The sequence below is a fragment of the Sminthopsis crassicaudata genome, chromosome 3 (assembly GCF_048593235.1).
Source record: "Sminthopsis crassicaudata isolate SCR6 chromosome 3, ASM4859323v1, whole genome shotgun sequence".
Classification (NCBI taxonomy): domain Eukaryota; kingdom Metazoa; phylum Chordata; class Mammalia; order Dasyuromorphia; family Dasyuridae; genus Sminthopsis; species Sminthopsis crassicaudata.
In genome coordinates, this window is record NC_133619.1 from 255,576,326 (window position 1) to 255,598,096 (window position 21,771).

Consider the following 21,771-nt stretch of genomic DNA (forward strand, 5'->3'; position numbering starts at 1 on the left):
ATGAGTAAAAAGTCTAAGGGGCCTCTAACTATAGATAACTTCTATAGTGAAAGAGAGTAGATTTCAAACCCTGAGAAAACTAAAAACAGTTTGTCTCTAGATGAAACCCCAAAGGAGGATATGATCTGATCTTATAGGCTCTTATAGAAGAAATTTTTAAAGTATCTTAAAAGAGAGCTAGAAGAAGAATGGGGAACACAAAGGAAAACTGTGCAAGATGGTCTGGATAAGGCATATAACTCATCAAAAGATAGAATGGAAAAAGAAAACAACTCCCTGAAAAACAGAATATGTGAATTGGAAAAGGTAAACAACTTCTAGTAAAGCAGAAATTGGGAATTGGAAAAAGGAAATAACTCCTGTAAAAAAAAAAATTAGTGAAACGGAATAAAATTCCATAGAATTGTTAGATTTCAAAATGAAAAGGGAGAACTTTCCACCAATGAAGAGGAAATTAGAGCAATAATTAGGAGTTACTTTGTCCAACTTTATGCCAATAAATGTTAACCTAAATGAAATGGATAAATACCTTCAAAAATATAGATTGCCCAGATTAACAGAGGAAGAAGGAAATTGCTTAAACAGTCCCATTTTAGAAAAGGAAATAGAGCAAGCTATTAATCAATTCCCTAAGAAAAAAATCCCCAGGACCAAATAGATTTGCATGTGAATTCTACCAAACATTTAAAGAACAATTAATTCCAAAGCTATATAAACTATTTGAAAAAATAGGGAATGAAGGACTCCTACCTAGTTCTTTTTATGACACAGACATGGTACTGATACCAGGTAGGACAGGTAGAACAAAAATGGAGAAAGAAAATTGTAGACCAATCTCCCTAATGAATATTAATGAAAAAATCTTAAATAAAATATTAGCAAAGAGATTACAGAAAATCATCCCCAGAATAATACACCATGACCAAGTAGGATTTATGCCAGGAATGTAGGGCTGGTTCAAGATTAGGAAAACTATTAGCATAATTGACTATATCAATAACCAAATTAACAAAAACCATATGATCATTTCAATAGATGAGAAAAAGCATTTGATAAAAGTCAACATCCATTCCTATTAAAAACACTAAAGAATATGGGAATAAATGGACTTTTCCTTAAAATAGTAAGTAACATCTACTTAAAACCATCAGTAAGCATCATATGTAATGGGGATAAACTGGAACTATTCCCAATAAGATCAGGAGAAAAAAAAGGTTGCCCACTATCACCATTACTATTCAATATTGTATTAGAAATGCTAGCTTTGGCAATAAGAGATGAAAAAGAGATTAAAGGAATTAGAATAAATAATGAGGAAACCAAATTATCACTCTTTGCAGATGATATGATGTTATACTTAGGGAACCCCAGAGATTCTACAAAAAAGCTATTAGAAATAATCCACAACTTTTGCAAAGTTACAGGATACAAAATAAATCCACATAAATCCTCAGCATTTTTATACATTACTAACAAAATCCAACAGTAAGAGATACAAAGAGAAATTCCATTTAAAATAACTGCCAATAGTATAAAATATTTGGGTATCTATCTGCCAAGAGAAAGTCAGGAATTATATGAGCAAAATTACAAAACACTTTCCACATAAGTAAAGTCAGATCTGAACAACTGGAAAAATATCAATGCTCTTGGATAGCTCAAATGAATATAATAAAGATGACAATACTCCATAATCAATCTATTTATTTAGTGCTATATCAAATAGACTCCCAAGAAACTATTTCAATGGCCTAGAAAAATTAACAATAAAATTCATCTGGAAGGACAAAAGGTCAAGAATTTCAAGGGAACTAATGAAAAAAAAAATCAAATGCAGGTGACCTAGCTGTACCATAAAACTATATTATACAGGAGTGGTCACCAAAACCATTTGGTATTAGCTAAGAAATAGACTGGTTGATCAGGGAAATAGGTTAAGTTCCCAGGACAAAATAGTAAATAACTATAACAATCTAGTGTTTGACAAACCCAAAGATCCCAGCTTTTGGGATAAGAATTCACTGTTTGACAAAAACTGCTGGGAACCACAATAAACACCATACACCAAGATAAGGTCAAAATGGGTTCATAATTTTGGAATAAAGAATGAGATTATAAATAAATTAGAAGAACTTAGGATAGTTTACCTCTCAGACCTGTAGAGGAGGAAGGAATTTGTGACCAAAGAAGAACTAGAGATCATTATTGATCACAAAATAGCAAATTTTGATTATATCAAGTTAAAAAGCTTTTGTATGAACAAAACTAATGCAGACAAGAGTATAAAGGAAACGATAAACTGGAAAAAAAATTCCAATAAAGACCTCATTTCTAAAATATATAGAGAATTGATGCTATAAGAAATCAAGCCATTCTCCAATTGATAAATGGTCAAAGGATATGAACAATTTTCAGATGAAGAAATCGAAATGATTTCTAGTCATATGAAAAGGTGCTCCAAGTCATTATTGATCAGAGAAATTCAAATTAAGACAGCTCTGAGATACCATTACACACCTCTCAGATTGGCTAAAATAACAGGAAAAGATAATGATGAATGTTGGAGGGGATGATACATTGTTAATGGAATGGTGAATGGAATAGTGGAAATCCAACCATTCTGGAGAGCAATTTGGAGCTATGCTCAAAAAGTTATCACACTGTGCATACCCTTTGATCCAGCAGTGTTACTCCTGGGCTTATATCCCAAAGAGATCTTAAAGATGGGAAAGGGATCCATATGTGCAAAATCTTTCTGGCAGCCCTGTGTGTAGTGACTAAAAATTGGAAATTGAATGGATGCCCATCAGTTGGAGAAAGGTTGAATAAATTGTGGAATATGAATGTTGTGGGATATTATTGTTCTATAAGAAATGATCAGCAGGATGATTTCAGGAAGGCTTGGAGAGACTTGCATGAACTGATGCTAAGTGAAATGAGCAGAACCAGGAAATCATTATACACTTCTATAATAATACTATAATGATCAATTCTGATGGACATGGCTCTTTTCAGAAATGAGATGATCCAAATCAGTTCCAATTGTTCAGTAATAAAGAGAACCAGCTACACCCAGCCAAAGAACTATGGGAAATGAGTGTGGACCACAACATAGCATTTCCACTCCTTATATTATTGTCTGCTTGCATTTTTGTTTTTCTTCTCTGGTTATTTTTACCTTCTTTAAAAATCCTATTTTTCTTGTGCAGTAAGATAACTATAAATATGTATACATATATTGTATTTAACATATACTTTAACATATTTAACATGTATTGGACTATCTGCCATGTAGGGGAGGGGTGGGGGGAAGGAGGGGAAAAGTTGGAACAAAAGGTTTTGCAAAGGTTCATTTCCCATGAATATATTTGTAAAAAAAAAAAAAAGTTATAATAAAAAATAAATAAAGAGGAGAAAGATTAACACTTATTTAAAAGGATATGATTCAGAGATATTTTAGAACACATGGTAAATATGTTAAAAGTGTAAGACAAAGGAAATTACCTCATACAACTTTTTAAAGATTCTCAATATGATCTTGCTATTGTATTTGTTATTTTATCTTTTGTTACTACACCATTCTATATATTTGTGCCTTAGCTATTATTGTTAAATAAAAATAGATTTCAAATCATTCTAATGGGTACTCAGTTGCGTTTTTGTTGTGTTGTGTTTTCAAATAGGGTTTAAAATAATATGTACTTTTACATGTGCTCTTTGCTAACTTTAATGTGCCAACATCCCTAAAGCATTCACATTAAGCAATGATTATTTTCTCTAATCATTAAAAAGGAAACATTCAGGATTTTCAGATATGTTTATTTCTACTGCTCTTATTCAGTTTTTATTTATTTTTTATGTTCATTATTCAGTTTTAATAATTTATTAGTTCTTTTATTTTAAATTCAATGTTTTACCCAGAAACTCTATGTAGATTATCTTTCCCAATGTCTGAGTTCTTGTGAAATACTATATATGTATTTCTTTCCATAGTATGTCTATATTAGTGGGTACACAGCAAGGAACATTACTATATCCCATAGCTACCTGATATGATACTAATATAAATTTCGCTTCTATAAATCTTATTTCTTTGAATTGACTATTATCTTTTGTATTCATTTGGCTTATCCTTTTTTTATTCTTTTCCAGGTGCTGGGGTTCCTCAGTTCCAACCAATTGTCTTAAATGGCCGGATCCAGGTTCTCACAAATGGTTCTTTACTGATTAAACATGTTGTTGAAGAGGATAGTGGATATTATCTCTGCAAGGTCAGCAATGATGTGGGAGCAGATGTCAGCAAATCCATGTACCTCACTGTTAAAAGTAAGAGACAAAATGCCTTTTAAAATATCTAAAAGTTTACTGTGACATATCTGTAAGGTATATTTTTCTCTCCATCCTTTATCTATTCCCCATTCCCTTTCTTCCCTATTTGATTCTGAGAAAGAAAGAAAGAAAGAAAGAAAGAAAGAAAGAAAGAAAGAAAGAAAGAAAGAAAGAAAGAAAGAAAGAAAGAAAGAAAGAAAGAAAGAAAGAAAGAAAGAAAGAGAATTAGTAAAACCTTAACACTTTTTAATAAACATTTATGATGGCTTAGAGGATAGCCTTCTGAACCTGGCATGAGGAAGACCTGAATTCAAAGCCTGAAATATTTACTATCTATGTGACCCTGGGCAAGTAATTTAATCTCTATTTGCCTTAATCCACTGGAGAAAGAAATATCGCTCCAGTATTTTTGCCAAGAAAACCATACGAATGAAATGGTATGGATATAATCCACAAGGTCGTAAAAATTCAGATACAATGAGCAAAAGCAAATGCTGTGAAACTAAGTACTTTTGCCTCCCATCTCTATTGACAATAAAAACTAATATAGTTTAAAAGATGCTTATGTCTCTAATGTCTTTAGGATCTACTATCTTACTATAGTCATTATGGAAACATCTTATAAATTGATGATAGAGACAATTCTCTTCAAGGTTTCATTTTTGCATACCTGTTTTATGTGAAATTATTTTTTTCATATTAACTCATATAGACATTCTATTGAAGCTTATCATGAAACCATGTATTTGGCAAGCAAAGGATAAAAAATATGCTAGCCTATTCAACAGCATCCTTGGGACTCATGCGCTAGTTGGCCACTTAAATATTAAGTGCATTATATTCAGTTTTTAGTATTTTAATGATAAATTGATTTATGATGGGTTCTTAAATTGAACTAATTGAATCCACTTTATAGCAGACAAATTCTGTTATGTCTATTAACATTACTATCAAGAAATCTAAAGTTAAGGAGGTAAACATAATGTTAGAAAAATTGGGTATGATAGATCTTTGGAGAAAATTGAATGGAGACAGGAGTATGCTTCTTTTTTGGTGGTTCATGGGACCTATACAAAAATTGACCATGTATCATGACATAAAAACCTCAAAATCAAATGCAGAAAGGCAGAAATAGTAAGAAATCTAACTCCTCTGTTTGTATAGAACAGCAAAAAAAAAAAAAAAAAAAAAAAAAAAAAAAAAGAAAAAGAAAGAAAGAAAGAAAAAGAAAAAAGAAAATTATAAGCTACATACATATATACCTATATCTCTTAGAACAAGTCTCCAATAGGGAAAAAAACATGAAACTCTACAATAGACCAAACATGAAATGTAATTAAGAGGAAGTGGATTTGTATCCCAGAATACATATTTATACTTTAGGCTTTTCTAAAAAGCAATCAATATTTGGAATATGTCAAAGGAGGCTCCAATGCTAGCATTTACTTCAGTTTTGATGTTGAGATAAAATAAGGAATTTAAAGATCATAAAATACTTTACAAAAAGTTTATTTTGTTCTAACATGGCAAGGATATGAAATAAGAATCCAGGAGCATTTAACTTTTTCTGGACATTTTCTTTCTTTGCTTCCATATGACCATACAACTACTTTTCAAGGTGAACGATCCGGTGACTTTGAACAGTTTTGAAAATCCAAGTCTAAGACACATAGACTACATGTATTTAAGATTTTTCATTTCTTTAGGTAACTGGGAAGTTCCAATGGGGCAAGCTGAAATCAATGAGAGTACAGTCAGTGTCTTTTTAGGGAAAGTTAGTACTTCTAGATGGAGAAGTAAATAGCAAACTATTCCATTACTTTTGCCAAGAAAACCCCAAGTGGGGTCACAAAATGTCAGCCACAACAGAAACAACAGAACAAGTCTTGTAGAAAAGGGTATCCCAGACTTTGTGAAGTGAAAATCAAGTCCCTTATCCTTTACCCTATAATAACTAGTTGTAAGGAAGGGGAGGAGAGAAGCTGCACCAGGAAAAAGTTGGCAGATATTAATCCTATCATTGTTATAAGGTACTCTGAAAGAACAATATATTTTGCCTATCCCCGAAAAATGTTTTGAAGGAAAAAATATTTACTTATTTTAAAGTAAAGTAATTTTAAAGTCATTTAAAGTAAAGCAGGTAGAAATATTCAAATCCAGAATAACCTAACAGTGTACTGAGAAAGGAAGGAAGCTTGCTTTTCTTGTACTGATTAAGTGGAGTGGCCTTTCACTTTGAACTCAGATGACTAAGGATGTTACTCAAAATCTGAAAAAAAAGTACACTTATTAACACTTTGCTCCTTATATTATTTACCATCTCCAGCTTGTAGTTTATTTCCAAGGGCATTTGTATTCAAAATTGCTATGCCTGAGTTGTATTTTCTGCTAATATTTTTTTCTGGTAAGATCTTGGATTATAACCTTCCTTGAGTAAATCTTTTCCCTATTTCTGTAAATCAAGGTTCAAAGGACTGAAGGTCCTCCTGATCAGTTTATATCAACTACTCAATGCACACAATCTACAGAACAGAATTGTTGAAAGTGGGAAAGAAGACATGTCACTCCAACATCTCTTCAAGTTCCTAAAGGGAGAGAAAGACTAGGAATAAATGACATTATAAAAAGATTTCAATCTCTCATGTCCCTATCTCCAATTTTCCACACTTTAGATTTTAATATATTTTTCAATGGGTGAGATTTGCAACTCTCCTGTTTGAACTGAGTTATCTTGCTCCTCAAAAGGCAGCAATTTAATGCATATTATTTGGTATATATGTTCATATCTGTATACTTTTTGATTTCTGTTTTGCTACTGACTTTGATAAATGTATTTCTTTGGTGCTATGTGTGTTCATGGAAATGGCATCTGATGGGAAGAAAATTAAATTTTGGATTAAACTTAGGATACTCCTTTTCCCCTTAAAGAACAATGATTAGGAATTAACTTGAATTGGAAAATCATTTCCACATTATTAGAAATAGATATAATTCCACTCCATTGTCCCCTCTGTAAGGAAAGCAGAGCGGCCAGCCTCTACTTTCAACCATTTTTTCTTCCTATTAAAATTCAAATCTTTCTTTAGGTAGGGGAAAGAGATGATAGGGTTTTCTATACTGCCACTTTTAAAGACACATTTTAAAAGAGCCATGTGGAGAAATGTGAAAAATAACAAAAGCAATAACTCCCTGTACCTCACATTTTCTGAAATCTTTAAATAACATATTTATAACAGGATTTCTTTTGAATTTTAAATCAGAAGAATAAAATCTAAACTGAAATTTCAAATATAGGACAAAGTAGATAATAGAAAAGGGAAGAGTGAATTTACTAAATAGTAAAATATTTCTTTTGTTCAATTTGCTCTAAGATTATACTTACTAACTTGTAACCACAGATTTCTAATGCTATTAGTCCAGATATTTATATATCTTTTGATTGTACCATTATATAGCCACTTAAAATATGTCGGCACTGTACTCCTTTTCAATTTTTATCTCATTTGATCCTCACAGTAGTTCTGGGAAGGAAATAATATTGTTATCCCCCCATTTTACAATTAAGGAAACTGAAGCAAAGAGAGGTTAAGTAACCCCGGAGTCATCCATAAGAGACTGAGGTAAGATTTGAACTCTATCTTCCTGACTCTGGACCCAGTACTATATATACTTTGCCACTTAGCTATTTGAAATTTCATTGCATTACAAAGAACAAGGTTAGTTGAATTTGTTTAATATACTTTTTCTCCTAGTTTATTGATAAGTAAACTTGATCAGTAAGCCACTTTATCCTACTCTTCTTACTTGGCAATTAATATTGTGCCTTTCTCAGAGTCTCTCTGCCACTAAGGCATGCTATATTTCAAAGTCATAAATGAAGTAGATTGCAAATTTTTCCTTTTTGCATAGTCAAAATTTTATGCTTTGCTACAAGAGAAATCAGCATGTTAAAGCAGTGGATTTTTATTCATGTTAGGAATTGAGACATCCAAGAGGTTTAATGAGGAGTTCTAAACAGTTCATAAAATAATCATGATTGAATCTTAATGTGAGAACACTGAAAAGATCATTCTGGATCATCTATTTTCTATATTTTCTGTCAGAACCATCCTTCACCCTTATGACATCTCTAGACTTATCCGGTTTCAATGTTTTTCTTTGTTTTGCTTAGACAATGACATGGGTTATGAAATTTCTTGAAGGCAAGACTATATTACATGTAGACAAACCTTTGATAATAACCCCTTGCAAAACTACTTTTCCTGGTACTATTTAAAAATATCCCATGTCTTCTATGAATTTGGCTCTATCAATTTCTTCTTGCTCAAATGTCTCTATTCTTTCCTACTATTCTAATTTCTTGACTTCAATCTACATATATTCTTAAAGTTCTATTTTAAGCATTCTGTTCATTCTTTCTGCCACCAAATGTCTTCTCACATTTTCTGATCTTCTAATGAGTAGTTTTTAGCCATTGCTTCTAATTCAACAATAAGTATATTCACTAAGCACCTATTTTAAATAGAATTTTCCTAATTACATGTAAAGACATTTAAACATTCATTTAAAAATATTCTTTCCAGTTTTCTTCCCTCTTCCTTCACCTTTCCAATCCCTAAGAAAGTAAGTAATTCAATATAGATTGTATACATGTAATTATGTAAAACACCCTCACATTGCTGTTTATTCTTTGTTCCTGAAGAGGATCATGACATCAGAAAGTTGATGTAATGACTTTCAAGTAAATTGGATTCACATGAAGCAGGGCTTTTCAAAGTGAACAACCTTACTTTTTTCTCGTTATGTAGATCACAATGACTGGAGATGGACTTGGTTTATGATGAGAGACGGAGGCTTTTTTAAAGTAAGGTCTTTTCCAGGTCTCATTTTTTTCTGAGACTATGCACATTCAATGATTAAGGCTAGGTAAGAAATAAGGCCCCCAAATAGTCTCTTTTACCTAGTAAAAAAAAATCAATCTTGGAGGGAAAGGCCCTCAGTATTTCAGTCCAAAACGGGAAAAATATGCTATTTACATTCACTCTGAGCCACAAAAACCCAAACAATTACCAAGATAAGCTTTGTCTGGGTCCTGCTGTTGGCCAATCAATGAGAGTCAGAGAGATTCAGGTTTAAGGCATGGTGTTAAAAAAAAAAATTAGTAATCTAGGGGCAGCTAGTTGCTGTAGTGGATAAAGCATCAGTCCTGAAGTCAGAAAGATCTAAGTTCAAATCTGGCCTCAAGAACCAAAAGAGAATAGTGTCCTTTAAAAGAAAAGGAGAAGATGGTATTTAAAAGTGTCAAAGACAGCAGAGAGGTGAACAATAAGGATTGACTAACGGCCATTTTATTGACATTAGTATTGACCATTAGTAACATTGGAGAAAGCAGTTTCAGTTGAATGGAGAAGTCAGAAACTTGATTGTGAAAGGTTTAACAAGAGGGTGAGAAGAGGGAGGCATATAAGTGGAGGCATTTCTTTAGGAGTGTGGACATAACTGAGTGAAGAGATATAGGATAGTGTTAGAAATGAAAACTTCAGACCCAAATAAATTCTTGGAGTGAGTGGTGGAAAACTTTATTACATTTCCTGCAAGACATGACATAATATCCCTTTTAAAGAGCATACACACAGTTTACAGAGGCCAGAGCTAGCAGTCATATTCGATAATCTTGCCCTGCTTTCTCATTCCCTTCTCAGAATTTCCATATTAGAAGAACCTTCAAAAATCTAATATTTCATGACACTGCCACTACATATGCTTCTTGATATGTTTCCATGTTTCCCTTCCCCTTGACATATCATTATATGTTCAAAAATAGAAGTTAATATACATGAGGTGTGCTATGCATGCTCAATTAAAATTTTTGCTTGTCCAGAATATAAACAAGGGTCATTTGTACTCAACTAGCACCTACAGTTACTTCGGATTGACTTAAGATATTCTTTAACTCTCTTCAGCCAGGATGTACTGATCCTAAAACTTATATCACATTCTTTTCCACCATGGCAACAGAGATGGAAGTTGTGAGACTGAACTGTAGAAACAAAACTTACAATTCTCCTTCTCAAGGTATAAGAGTTAGAACAATCAAGTGATTTTTCTTTGAAGGATGGGAGAAACATTGACATGTACTATAAGGAAGGAAACAATAGACCAGGAGAGATTGAATATAAGTTTTAGATAATAGTGAAGACAATCGTAGAAGAGATGCCATGGTAAGAACTAAGACTACCTCTTCATGTGACACCAGAGTGAGGAAGGAGATGGTGGCAGAAGGTATCTGAATAATATGAGAGAAAGAATCTAGGAAAAGAGTGAGCTCATGGTGAATGGACCCAAATTTCTTTATAAAACATGAGGCGAGTGAAACAATGTTGACCACTATCACTATTACTATTCAATATAGTACTAGAAACTCTAGCCTCAGCAATAAGAGCCGAAAAAGAGATTCAAGGAATTAGAGTAGGAAATGAGGAAATCAAATTATCACTCTTTGCAGATGACATGATTGTATACTTAGAGAACCCCAAAGACTTTGCTAAAAAGCTATTAGAAATAATTCACAGTTTTAGCAAAGTTGCAGGATACAAAATAAATCCACATAAATCTTCAGCATTTTTATACATTACCAACACAATCCAACAGCAAGAGATACAAAGAGAAATATCATTCAAAATAACAGTCGATAGTATAAAATATTTGGGAATATATCTACCAAAGGAGAGTCAGGAATTATATGAGCAAAATTACGAAAGACTTGCCACAAAAATAAAGTCAGATTTAAATAATTGGAAAGACATTCAGTGCTCTTGGATAGGCTGAGCGAATATAATTAAGATGACAATACTCCCTAAACTAATCTATTTATTTAGTGCTATACCAATCAGACACCAAAGAAACTATTTTAGTGACCTAGAAAAAATAACAACAGAATTCATATGGAAGAACAAAAGGTCAAGAATTTCAAGGGAAGTAATGAAAAAAAAATTAAATGAAGGTGGTCTAGCTGTACCTGATCCAGAACTGTATTATAAAGCAACAGTCACCAAAACCATTTGGTATTGGCTAAGAAATAGACTAGTTGATCAGTGGCATAGGTTAAGTTCACAGGGCAAGATAGTGAATAAAAATAGCAATCTAGTGTTTGATAAACCCAAAGATCCCAAATCTTGGGATAAGAATTCATTATTTGACAAAAACTGCTGGGAAAACTGGAAATTAGTATGGCAGAAACTAGGCATGGACCCACATTTAACACCACATACTAAGATAAGATCAAAATGGGTCCAAGATTTAGGCATAAAGAACGAAATCATAAATAAATTGGAGGAACATGGGATGGTTTACCTCTAGGACTTGTGGAAGAGGAAGGAGTTTGTGTCCAAGGGAGAACTAGAGACCATTATTGATCCCAAAATAGAACATTTTGATTACACCAAATTAAAAAGTTTATGCACAAACAAAACTAATGCAAACAAGATTAGAAGGGAAGTAACAAATTGGGCAAACATTTTTACAGTTAAAGGTTCTGATAAAGGCCTCATCTCCAAAATATACAGAGAACTGACTTTAATTTATAAGAAATCAAGCCATTCTCCAATTGATAAATGGTCAAAGGATATGAACAGACAATTTTCAGATGATGAAATTAAAACTATTTCCACTCATATGAAAGAGTGTTCCAAATCACTATTGATCAGAGAAATGCAAATTAAGACAACTCTGAGATATCATTACACACCTGTCAGATTGGCTAAGATGACAGGAACAAATAACGATGAATGTTGGAGGGGCTGTGGGAAAACTGGGACACTGATGCATTGTTGGTGGAGTTGTGAAAGAATCCAACCATTCTGGAGAGCAATCTGGAATTATGCCCAAAAAGTTATCAAAATGTGCATACCCTTTGACCCAGCAGTGCTACTACTGGGCTTATACCACAAGGAACTACTAAAGAAGGGAAAGGGACCTGTATGTGCCAAAATGTTTGTGGCAGCCCTTTTCATAGTGGCTACAAACTGGAAAATGAATGGATGTCCATCAATTGGAGAATGGTTGGGTAAATTATGGTATATGAATGTTATAGAATATTATTGTTCTATAAGAAATGACCAACAGGAGAAATACAGAAAGGCTTGGAGAGACTTACATCAACTGATGCTGAGTGAAACAAATAGAACCAGAAGATCATTATACACTTCAACAATGATACTGTATGAGGATGTATTGTGATGGAAGTGGATATCTTCAACATAGAGAAGAGCTAATCCAATTCCAATTGATCAATGATGGACAGAATCAGCTACACCCAGAAAAGGAACACTGGGAAATGAGTGTAAACTGAGAGCATTGTTTTTTTGTTTTGTTTTGTTTTGTTTCTCTTCCCAGATTATTTTTACCTTGCCAATACAATCCTTTCTTTGCAACAACAACAACAAAATGCAGTTCTGCACATATATATTGTACCTAGGATATACTATAAAATATTTAATATGTATGGGAATGCCTGCCATCTAGGGGAGGGGGTGGAGGGAAGAAAGGGAAAAACTTGGAACAGAAGGGAGTACAAGGGATAATGTTGTAAAAAAAAATTACCTATGCATATGTACTGTCAAAGAAAATGTTATAATTATAAAAATTAATTAAAAAACATTAAAAAAACCCAACAAGATTATTGGGGAAAAGAAAAAAAACATGAGGTAAGGTTCTCATGTCTCCTAAAATTGCTAATATTCTGCACAAGTTGTCTTCAGCATCAAAAGTTTTTCATTGGCCCTGACCCCAAAATGGGAGAGTCTAATTGTCCAGTTCTATGCACCCATGAAACTATTTACCTGAAGATCTCTGTCCTTTTCCTCTAAGTTCTTCCACATGTTAGCCATGCAGCCTAGAAGAACTTGCAAGAACACTTAATCCGTAGTGTATCTCCTGGACCTGATTTACCTGCTTGAAAACAGGAAAAGCAATTTCTCTTGTCCACTGGCAGATTCCTGGCAGATACCAAAGGGTTGTAATGAAAGATTTGTAAATTAGTTTCTTTCTAAAGAGAAGCAGAGATGGACAACTATCAGTGAATGGTTGATTGTATTTTTTCTCCAAATTGAATGAGGGAAATTAAACCTATTCAAAATAGGATATGATTGTTAACAAATAGCTTATGACATAATCATCAAAATTTTATTTTTGTGAATCTCTTTCTATGATTATTTTCTTTTGTTATTTCAACCTGCAAGCTTATGTTGTTATATTGTCATACACTATGAAATAAGAACATAGAACTTTACTCAGTGCTTGCAACAAATAAGTTAAACAAACATTAACTGACATCCTACTATCTGAATTAGGGTTAGGTCTTGAGGATACAAAATCCATGCCTTCAGGATATTTATATAGCATTGCTTATAATACACAAAGCCTAAAAATGCCTAAGCAGAAAAAAATTAAATTATTATGAAATCCTAAGAAACCTTAAAATCTGACTCAGTCTAATCCAGATTTTTATAAAAATGAAAAAGTAATTATGATGGAATAAAATTGAGCCAATTTTTTTTTCCTTTTTTCCCCCTTTTAGTCAACATTTCCTAAAATAGAAAGGGATCTTTGAAATCACTTAGATTAGGAGCTTTTTATTAAACCTTTTTTTTATTTTCAAAACATATTCATAGGTAGTCTTAAACATTCACCCTTGCAAAACTTTGTGTTCCAAATTTTTCCCTCTCTTCCCTACCACCTCCCCTAAACAGCAATATATATATATATACATATATATATATATATATATATATATATATATATATATATATATATACATATAAAACATGTACAATTCTTCTTTAAATATTTCCACAATTATCATGCTGCACAACAACAAAAAGAGTGAAAATACTATGTTGTCATTGACACTCAATTCCCAGTTCTCAATCTAGGTGCAGATGACTTTCTTTATCATAAGACCATTGGAACTCTTTTGAAACATTTCATTGTTGAAAGAACCATGTCCATCAGAACTGATCATTGTATAATTTTGCTGCTGCCATGTAGAATGATCTTCTGGTTCTGCTCAATTCATTTAGCATTAGTTCATGTAGGTGTCTCCATCCCTCTCTAAAATCATCCTGCTCATCATTTCTTATAGAACAATAATATTCCATAGCATTCATATGCCATAACTTATTTAGCCATTTTCCAACTAATGGTCATCCACTCAGTTTCCAGTTCCTTGCTATTAAACAAAAAGGCTGCCACAAACATTTTTGCACATGTAGATCCTTTTCCCTACACTACTGGATATGTACAATTGTATGTACAATTTGATAGTCAATATAGTTCCAGAATGGTTGAATCAGTTTATAACTCCAACAATATATTAATGTCCCAGTTTTTCCACATCTCCGCCAATATTTATCATTATCTTTTCCTGTCATCTTAGAAAATCTGAGAGGTATGCAGTGGTATTTCAGAGTTGTCTTAATTTTCATTTTTCTAATCAATAATGATTTAGAGTAACTTTCATATAACTAGAAATGATTTCAGTTTCTTTGTCTGAAAATTGTATGCTTTTACCATTTATCAATTGGAGAATGGCTTACATTCTTATAAATTTGAGTCAATTATATATTAGAAATGAGGTCTTTATCAGAACCCTTGAATGTTAAAAAAAAAAAAAAAACCAACTGACTATAGTGTTTTATAAACCTAACTTATTCCAATGATTAACTACTCCGTATCGTAGTACCAAATGGTTTTGATCACTACAGCTTCATAATATAGTTTTAGGTCTGGTATAGTTAGGCATTAATTTGCATTTTCCCATTAATTTCCTTGAAATTCTTCATCTTTTGTTCTTCCAGATGAAATTTGTTATTATTTTTTCTAGATCTAGAAAATAATTTATTGGTATGGCACTGAATAAGTAGATTAATTTAGTTAGTATTGTCATTAAAATATTCTCTCGGCCTACCCATGAACACTTCATATTTTTCCAACTGATTAGATCTGAATTAATTTGTGTGGAGAGTGTTTTGTAGCTGTATTCATATAGTTCCTGACTTTCCTTTGGTAGATAGATTCCCAGATAATTTATACTGTCGACAGTTATTTTGAATTGAATTTTTCTTTGTGTCCTTTGCTGCTGGATTTTGTTGGTAATATATAAAAATGATGATGATTTATGTGGAGTTATTTTGTATCCTGCAACTTTGCTAAAGTTGTGAATTATTTCTAGTAGTTTTTTAGTTAATTCTCTAGGATTTTCTAAGAATACCATTATATTACCTGCCAAATGACAATTTGGTTAACCCATTACCTACTCTAATTCCTGTAATCTCTTTTTCTTCTCTTATTGCCAAAGCTAACATTTCTAATACAATTTTGAATAGTAATGGTGATAGTGAGCAACCTTGCTTCACCCCTAATTTTACTGGGAATGCTTCTAGTTTATCCTCATTACACATTACATATATGCTGGTGATTTTAAATAGATGCTACTGATCATTTGAGGGAAAACTCCATTTATCCCTGTACTGTCTAGTGTTTTTACTAGGAATGGGAGTTAGATTTTGTTAAATGCTTTTTCTGCATTTATTAAGACAATCATGATTTTCTTTAGTTTGGTAATTGATATAGTCGATTATGCTAATGGTTTTCCTAATAGCGAATCAGTCCTGAATTTGTGGTATAAAACCTCCTTGGTCATGGTGTATTATCCTGGATAGATTAGGAAATCTTAACCTGGAGTCTGTCAATGTAAAAAAGAAATGCTAACTTTTTCAAAATAATTGGGTTTTTTTGCAATCTTAAATGTCATCTTATATATTTAAAAACATTGTTCCAAGAAGGGAGACTGCTTCAGGAGACTGCTAGATGAACCCAACAATATACACAAAATATATAAAAAAATACCTGGCCTAGTTCAAATCTGTTATTTTAAAGAAGAAACTGAAACAAGATAGGTAAGTGCCTTGCATGATGAATATGAAGATGGTAAGAGGACTCAGATTCTCTATGTCAGAATCCTAATAAAACTTTCCACCAAAGAATCAATTATCATATTTGAACTATTTTAATTCTTACTGAATTTTTCCTTAAATTGAGATCATATGTAGTTATCCTACTTTTGCCCTCTATGATCAAGCAAAACAAATATTTTTCATGATAGTCATTTAAATACTTGATCAAAAAAAGGAAAAGGGTAAAAATATTTATAGCAATTGAAGTTATGCCCATCAGTTGAATAATAGCTAAATAAATTGTGGTATGATTATAATATAATACTATTGTATTCTAAGAAATGATGAGCAGAATTCTTTCAGAAAAACATGTAGTTACATGAGCTGATACAAAGTGAAATGTACTATATACTAAGTAACAGCAATATTGTAAGATGATCAGCTATGAATGACTTTAGTGTTCTCAGCAATACAGTGATCCAAAGAAACTCTGAAGGACTTATGATGAAAAATACTATCCCTCCCCAGACAAAGAACTGATTGTATTTGAATACATATTGAAATGTACTATTTTTATTTTATTTTTCTTGAGGGGGTTTTTTAGTCTAGGATTCTTTCACGATGTGATCAATTACAAATGTTTTACATGTATAACTACTTGCAAGTAGAAGTGAAACAAGAGAAAAAAGAAAGTTGACATATCAACACTTCACAACTCTTTCACATTGCCTTTTGCAATGGAAAGGCAGTTTGGCTAATTTTCTCCCAAGTAATTTTTAAAATGTGGTGTAACTAGCATTGGAAGCTTTAACCAGTAAAGATCCATTGCAAGTTCTCTTCTCCAACATCTTCTATCAGGATACTGTCATACTTTCTTGGTTTTATCTTTTCATACCTCCATTGAAGACTAGTACCTTGAGTAACTTTCTTCTCTGCTTACTCAAATGTTCTCTGCTCTAATAAAGAATCATTTTGAAGTTCCTGCCTTTACTAGAATATTATTCTCACCAAAGTGCCCACCACCATGATTTGATAGACTTCATGTCTTCCCTTCCAGTAAAAAATATGATGCCAAGAATTACCAATGAGCCATTTTGAATTTTGCTTTTAAAAAGTGAATATCCAAGAAAAAAATGTAGTAATGTTGATGTACTTGCATTTCCTCCTCTCCAGATTTCGTTTTATCACTCTTTCCTACCTCACCAAAACTCTCCCCCATCTCCCCCAAAAACAAAAAACATCTACAGACACACAACAAATAGAGAAATGCAAATATAGGAGTGCCAGGAGGATTTAGAGGTCTGTAAAAACAACCCTGTTTTGAATGTTAATAATTATCTTTTCAATTTGCTTAACTTTTGAGGAGGGTTGGGCAGGGATGGAAAATATGTATATGTAAATATATGCCTATAATTTTTTTCCCTTGTCATTGGAAAAAACTGTGATGGGTTATATTCTATCCTCAATTTGCCTTTCTTCTGCTACTGTCTAAGAGCATCTCTGGTAAATTCTGCAAACATGTAAAAGGTTCCCTAGACACAAACACTTGTTCTTGTTAATAGAATGCACCCCCCACCCTTTTTTGTCCTAATGAGCTATCTGTAAGATGAACAAGCTCTGAGTGCTGCTTGCTGTCTCTTCAGACCTTCAGTAGGGCTTTGATTTAAACACTTGCACTTTAATCACCCATCATGTGTCGTTATCCCAACAGGCAGCAGCAGCCTCAAGATACAAACTCCAATAAATAGCACTGAAAATCACTGAAGCAATCCTTTGTTGATTTTCTTTTACAGCTATTCAGTGGCAGATCAGCCATCATAACAACCCAGCCTGTAGCAACAGGGTAAAATTAAATGTAAAGTTTTGTTTAGGGTAACTGTTATAAAGCTTCAATTTTTCCATTATTTTTCTTTTGGATTCATAATTCCTTTTCAGCTCTCATAACACAAAATCTGTAGCAGTGGCCTAAAATGGAAAACATCTTAAGATAATTGCTAGTATACTCCAGTACTTAATTTCAAGCACTTCTGTATGCAAATCCTCATAGAAGTGGCCGGATTGGTTTTCTTTAACATGTTTCTGGGGGAAAAATATGGATACTACTTCAAGCAGATTGTCTAATTAGTGCCATAACTTTTCCTTCTTCCTTTTTATCTTCTGAAGTTATAGATACAGCAATATTTGTGACAAGCTATTAAAATCAGAAGCTCTCCAAGTAACCACTTACTGTGGTTACTTGATACTGTGCCTCTGTGCTAATTATCAGTTATGGTTTAGAAAATCTCTGTTTTTAATATGAATTATTATACAGATTGTTTTCCTAATGTTGAACTATGCCTTCATATCTTGTATAAAGTCAAATCTTCATGAACAGTTTAATGGATAAAGCTATGTAATATTTTGACATGTTTTATTTAAAACATTTGCTTTAATATTTATTAATGACATTGGTCTTTTTCTATGCTTAGGTATCAAGGTCTATATCTAATAAAAGGATTATTGTAGTATATTCTCTTTCCTTAAAACTTCATTGGATCAGGAGATTATAGGTTTACAATCCTGACATCCTGACACTACTTCCTCATCCCCTGAGTACAAAGGAGCCACAAGATGCTCCAGGAACATCGAGATTCATGAGTAGTACATAGTGATAGGTAATTCAGCTAGGGAATTTCACTTACATGAATCAATTGAAATTGCTTTTGTCAATTTCCTTCTCTTACTACTGCTAAGTAATTAAAAAAACTGTTGAAAAACTTTTGAATGTTTCATTTATTCCAACATTGAATCTAAACTTTCCAAACTGATCTCAGTCAAGACCAGCCCAGAGCACTACTTATACTATCTTACACTCTGGAATAAACTTATGAAGTTAATTATTTTTAAAATTTGGACAGATCATATGCAATCATATGCACCTTTTAATATGCCAATACAAATTAAACCAAATGTGGCTATATATGTAAGTTGCCAAAATTCCTTTGGAATTTAACTCCTTTTATCAGTTACCTCTGAAGTTAGGACCAAATATGACAAGATTTGCCAGTGACTATGTGGTACAGCTACTAATTTTTTGAGGTTAAAATAACTTTCTTGGGGCAACTAGATAGTGAAGTGGATAGAGCATCAGCCCTAGAGTCAAGAGGACTGAGTTCAAATCCAACCTCAGAGACTTAAACACTTACTAGCTATATGATCCTGGGCAAGTCCCTTAACCCCATTTGCCTTGCAAAAAATGAAATTTTCTTATTACCTGAGTTCAAATGTCATCTCAGATACTTACTATATGTTTGATACTAAACAGGTCACTTGGTGTTTGCTTCAGTTTTCCTTATCTGTAAAATGAAGTAGACAAGGACATGATAAACCACTTCAGGATATTTGACAAGAAAACCCCAAATGGGATTATGAAAAGTTGGACACGATAGTAATGATTGAACAACAACAATGAATGTAATATATGCACGTAAAAGTACAAGTGTATTGTATAATTTAATATAACCTAAATTCATTAATAATATCTATTATGTATATGGTCATTTATTCCTTTTTATTATTCCTTTCAGATTATACTATTTAGAGATGTGGAAATTGTGGTTCAGAGAGATTAGATGACTGGCCTAAAATCATCTAAGTTTTAAGCAGCAATATGGGAATTTAAATTCATGTCTACTGATTTGAAATGAAACACTAATTTTACTTGACAATACTGTTTTTCCCCTAAAAAAACTACTATTATTTCATAGAAGCCTTCATCCCCTTCATCTTTTTTCCTTCTCTTTTGTCCCCATTCCAAAACCCTAAACTTTTCTTCTCCTAATGTTTTTGTCCTTATTGCTATCTTCTAATGATTAGTATTTTCCCCAAACAACTAGAAAATGTAGTCAGTGCAATTCAATTCCATTAATTACTAAACAATTATTATAAACAAATTATCATGCCAGATGCTAAGAAGAGAAGAAAGAGATCCTGTCATTGAGAAATTTGTATTCAGTTGAGGAGACACTACAAATACACATGCACAGAGAAGTAAGTACAAACTAATTGGATCGGGCAGAAAGTATTAACTAGGGAGCATACTATAAGCTAGAAAATGTTTTAAGAAGAAAGTTTCTGAAATGAAGTTTGAAGAAAGCTACATGAAAGTGAAGAGAGCATACATTTTAGGCAAGAAGATGATGCAAAGGCATGAAGATGGGTATTTGCATATCCAGTTCAGGGAATTTTTTTCATCTAGTTTGGTGAAAAAAAGAGTTTTAAAGTGTGATGAGAATGATGATATGAAATGTTTTATAAGGTAAATGGGGACGAGATTTTAAAGGAATTTTATTCTAGAGGCAATAAGGAGACACTAAAAGATTTTGAATAAGATTGAAAGATGGTCAGAACATGTATCATAGGAATTTTAAATTGGGAACAATGTGATGGATGGATTACAGAAAAGAAAGACAACAAGAAAGACATTAACAAAATAGATACTACAATAGTCCACTTTCAGAACTAGGATGTCATTTGAATGAGTTCAGAAAAGGGGAGTATATTTGAGAAATAATTTAATGGTAGAATTTTTTAAATGACTTTGCAATTATTTGTGGTGAGATGAGATAAGGGATGAAAAAAAATAGAGGATGACTCCAAGGTTCTATGAACCTGAGTTACTGAAAGTATGGTGGTACTCTCCCCCCCAAAAAAAGGTGGAGGAACCTTAGAGTAAGATTGATTAAAGAGAAAATATGGTGTGTATCATTTAAAACATATTAAATTTGAGAAATTATTGGACACCCAGATAGAGATAGCCAATAACTATTATGGGAATTGAGTTCAGAAGACATATAGGTTTAGAAGTAATTGGTATAGATTGAAACAATGGGACCTTCCTCTTAGAATTTAAGCTCCTTGAGGAAAGGAAATTTTTATTTTTTTCAATTTATATCTCCAGCACTTAGCACTATGCTGGCACAGAATGGGCTGCTTGATAAATATTTGTGGAATTGGAATGAATCGATCTGCAGATGAAATTGCCAAAGAAAAACACATGGAAAAAGAGGAACAAGTCTTAGGGCATGAAAGATGGATGATGATCTAACTAGTGAGACTAGAAAGGAGCAATTAAACAGAGAGGGGGAGAGCAAGGAGAGAGTAGAGGCACAAAAGCCATAAAAGACATGGAGATTATCCAAGAGGAAGGGGTAATAGAAGGAGAACAGTCAATTAGAAAGAGGACTGAAAAAACCTTTTTTATAATTACCATTTTTTGTATTATCGATTAAACTTAAAGTGCACAATTTCAGTCCAGGGACATGAAATTATATTGCAAGAAAATGAGAAGTTAAGTGGGAAGAAAGGGAATAAACAAGAAAGACAAACCAACATAAATGTTTCTGGATAAAAGCAAATAAGATATAAGATGCAAGCTTGAAGGGTGATAGGGTTAGGTAAACATTTTGTTTTGTTTTGCCTTCCATGTTTTATTTTGTTTTGCTTGACT

At 32.6% G+C, this 21,771-nt stretch overlaps 1 protein-coding gene across 7 annotated transcripts in view; it reads left to right on the forward strand.

Annotated features, from left to right (window-relative positions):
* DSCAM (DS cell adhesion molecule) overlaps positions 1–21,771 on the forward strand; it is a 750,733-nt gene that overhangs the window by 446,718 nt on the left and 282,244 nt on the right. For all 7 annotated transcript variants that reach the window (XM_074300489.1, XM_074300491.1, XM_074300490.1 and 4 more), the window contains exon 11: positions 4,153–4,326. In XM_074300489.1, coding sequence (XP_074156590.1) covers positions 4,153–4,326 — 174 coding nt within the window. The remainder of the gene's footprint in view (positions 1–4,152; positions 4,327–21,771) is intronic.